The sequence below is a fragment of the Monoraphidium neglectum genome (assembly GCF_000611645.1).
Source record: "Monoraphidium neglectum strain SAG 48.87 unplaced genomic scaffold scaffold03856, whole genome shotgun sequence".
Lineage (NCBI taxonomy): Eukaryota > Viridiplantae > Chlorophyta > Chlorophyceae > Sphaeropleales > Selenastraceae > Monoraphidium > Monoraphidium neglectum.
Window position 1 is genome coordinate 1,864 of NW_014009773.1, and position 3,633 is coordinate 5,496.

The 3,633-nt window shown below is 66.0% G+C and overlaps 1 protein-coding gene across 1 annotated transcript; it reads left to right on the forward strand.

Moving 5' to 3' along the window:
• Positions 1–496: 496 nt before the first annotated feature.
• MNEG_13485 (hypothetical protein) lies at positions 497–1,720 on the forward strand (the record flags this gene model as incomplete). Its single annotated transcript, XM_014038043.1, has 1 exon — positions 497–1,720. The coding sequence occupies one exon, from the start codon at positions 497–499 to the stop codon at positions 1,718–1,720; it is 1,224 nt and encodes a 407-aa protein (XP_013893497.1).
• Between the last annotated feature and the right edge of the window lie 1,913 nt (positions 1,721–3,633).

Here is a 3,633-nt window from a genome sequence, read left to right on the forward strand (position 1 = left end):
TTGCTGCGCTTGCAGGTGCAGCACGAGCAGTGCCCAGCAGGCGCAGCGCCGAGTGGTGCGGCAAGCGGCGCAGTGTTCTTATAGAGGGAAGAATTTTGTTGAGCGCAAATGTCCTGGGCTCTGTGCGTCCCCCACCACCTGCTTCCCACAAAGCCAAACGCGTACTGTACACTGCACCGAGCCCATCGCCGGCGCGCTGAGCCAGGTGCTTATGCGCCCCGGCGCACGCAGCATCAGCGCTTGCCACACGCCGCTTCTCCATCGCCCACACCCACAGGCCGTCCCTTCCCCCAGAGCCCACCAACATGCCGCCGACCAAGCCGTCGGCCCCGGCACGCCCGCTGCGCAGCCCCGCAGCAGCAGCAGCTGCAGCACCTGCAGCAGCAGCACCGCCGACGACGCCCCCGAGCTGCTGCGCTCCAAGCTGCGCGCCGCGCGCCGCGACGCCGCGGCGTTCCAGGCGCACTCGCGCCGCCTCAGCGAGCGGCTGTCAGACATGGACGAGAAAGTCTCCCTCCTAGAGGCAGACAACGCCCGCCTGCGCGCGGAGAAGACGGGCAGTCGGCCGGCGCTCAAGCGGGCAGATCCCGACCCTCAGGTCTCGGTGGTGCCGCCCGCGGGCTCAACGCCCCGCCCCGGCGCAGCCGAGGCCGAGGCCGCGGCCGAGCTGCCTGAGGCGGCGCCCGCGCCGCCGCCAGCAGGCGCGCCGCGCCCCCCCGTGTCGGCCAGGGCCGCCGCGCGCCACGCGCGCGTCGCCAAATTGCGCGAGAAAATCCACGAGCACAACCGCAGGTGCGAAGCTTTTTTTCTTGAGATCGAGGCGATGCGCGCGGCGCAGGCCGAGAAGCGGGCCGCAGCACACGCCGAGCGTGTGCGGGCCATCATGTCCGGCGGGTGGCGGCCCGAGGCTGCCGCCCCCGCGAGCGGTGGAAGAGGGGCGGCAGTCGCCGCTGAGCCCCGGGCGGTGGTCGCGCCCGCCGCCTCTGACGCTCGTATAGTCGCTGACGCCGCTGGCGCGGCGATGGCGCTGCCGCGCCGCCCCTCCAGCGGTGGCAGCGAGCCGTCGGCCTTTACCTGCGACCCCATCGCTGGAGCCAACAGCGGCGCCGGTGGCTCAGAGCCACGCCCGCTGACTCGGCTCGCCGGCGGCTGCCCGAGCAGCTGCTCCCCTGCCAGCGACGCCTACAGCACAAACAGCATCCCCCACCGCAACGCCAGCAGCAGCGGCGGCGACGTGGGCCCTACTGGCATGGGCCTGGAGACGTACCGCGCCGCCGGCCCTCTCGCGGAGGCAACGAGCGAGGCGTCGCCGCGGACGCCCGCCACGGGCGACGAGGCGGCCACCTGCAGCGACGCGGCCAAGGGCGCCCCTGGTCACGACGGCGGCGTCACCGGCGCTTTCGTCGATGGCGACAGGCGCGGCGTGCTCTCGTTCGTGACCCGGGGCATCCGCCCGACCGTGGTCAAGGCGTACGACAGCAGTCTCTTTTTCGGCACCGCCGACGCAGCTGACGACGATGCCGCACAGGAGGCGCAGACGCTTTCCCCCAGCGGCGGCGGTGATGAGGGCGCCGGGGCCGGGGCGCCGAAGCCGTACGGCCCGCACCGACGCACGCTGCAGGAGCGCGCGCGGGGCGCCGCGCACAAGTGCCGCAAGACGCTCGCGGCCGCCGCGGCGGCGCTCGCGCAGGTGTGCAGGAGCGGCAGCCGCAAGGGCTAGAAGCGATCAGCCAGCAGTTGGGGCGCAGGAGGACACACCCCTGTGGGCACCAGTCAACGAGCACCTGCCAACCAGTCTAAATCCAGGTGTGAGATCACCCCCAAGAACAAGATCACTCTCATGCTTACTTCCAAGCATTACGGAGGAAGGGGGCCCCAGGTGTGTATTAATCAAGATGTGAGCTGGATCCAACCTTGTCACATCCAACAGCAGGACCTTGATCGGCAAGTGCCCGCAGCGCCAACAGAGGCGGCTGGTCAACGGCGGTCAACGCCAGCTGAATCTTGCCTTGCCACGCACTTCAGGGTGCGTCGTGCCGTTGCTTTTGGGCACACCCTTTAGATGGGGACCTTGCCGGGCCCCTGTCTCGCGCGCGTAGCACTTGCTCCGTGCTCAAGCCTTCCTATCACCGCCATCCTCGCATGCACCTGCCGTGTCGCGCCGTCTTTCGGTTAGAATGAATGGGTGACGGCCGTCATGGCTGCACGCCGCGGATACTTCACCCGCCTGGGCCGCGCCCGAGCGCGCCTCGTGCGCAAACATGCGCACAAATTTCCCCCACAGGCCATTTCGGCCCACGAATAAGTCCAGGGCCCCTGCGCAACCGGGTGCAGGAAAGCGGGCCCACATTTTGCCGCACCCTCCCCAGTATTAAGCAACCGCCTCTGCGACCTTGTGTTCTCGCTTTCGCCCTGCTGAAAAGCGGCTCCTTTCTTTGCCTGCCCTTTTGTCTGCCACCAATCGCTGCAGCTTGCTTGCACGCCAACGCCGGCCCCCTGTGCCTCACTCCGGACTCAATGGTGAACTCACCTGAACGACCCCTTTGTGTCACCTATAACTACCCACGCACCACCTTTCCATTTGCTTTTCTTAAAAGAATGGGATGGGTGGCAACTTTCTGGTGCGCGCTGAAAAGCGGCCCTGTCTGATTGTGCATCGCTTGTGTGCATGCAGGATGGTTTTGACACATCACCTGTGCCCCTGCCGTCTGGCTCTGCACCAGCATTTCCAGCCAAATGTGGATTTTCCTTCCCCTGTAAGCAGCTCTCTGCGGCTCCCAGCCACGCGGTCTTCCTTGTATGTCGACGATCCCAGGTGGCCACCGTACGCGTTGTCTGGTGAGCCCAGCAGAGGTTTGCGGGATGCACGCCCTGCAACAGCTTCATCTGAGCTGCAGCCAGCGTGTTGATGCGATGTGCTCGCAGCCGAGCCGTGTGGTTCGGGGCTGATTCGCTGGGCGTAGGCGGGTCGGGGGAGGGGTGCCCATGACATTGATGCAGCAGCCAGTCAGGCGCAAGTAGGAGATGTCCAGGGTTCCCATTGCCCGCAATGGCCCACCTCGCTACCAAGACCCCTCAGGCGCAGAACGCTCATGGGGCGGCATGGCTGAGTCATCGCGTCCGCAACCATGGCTACCCAACGCGTACCGCGCGTCACTCCGATGGCACTGGTGGCGAGTGCGGCTGCCGGTTGGCGGTGAATCAATACAGTCGGGTGCGGTTGAACAGAATTGATCTTGCAGCGTTTTTTCATTTGGAATTTCACATCGCGGCACCGGCTAGACCAGGCGCGATCTTGGTAGACAGGTTGCTTCAAAAGCGATTTTAGCTGAAAGCTATGGCTTTGTGGCGTCGATAGGACAATAGATCCATTACCTATCGCCTCTTGCGTGGTTGCGCCCTGCGTGCTTGTGCAGCACCACGAAGAGGGTGCCGCAAGGTGTGACTCGGGCACCAGCTTTGATCAGGTCGCAGAGGGGTGCCACCCGCACGGCCATTGTGAGGCCAAAGGAAATGCTTGCTTGTGACGTCGACGGCAAACCCAACCGCAAAAACGGCTGCAACACGCGCACTAACAACCCGGGTCGCATGCACTGTCGATTGCATGCGCACCACCCTGCCCCACCCCACCCC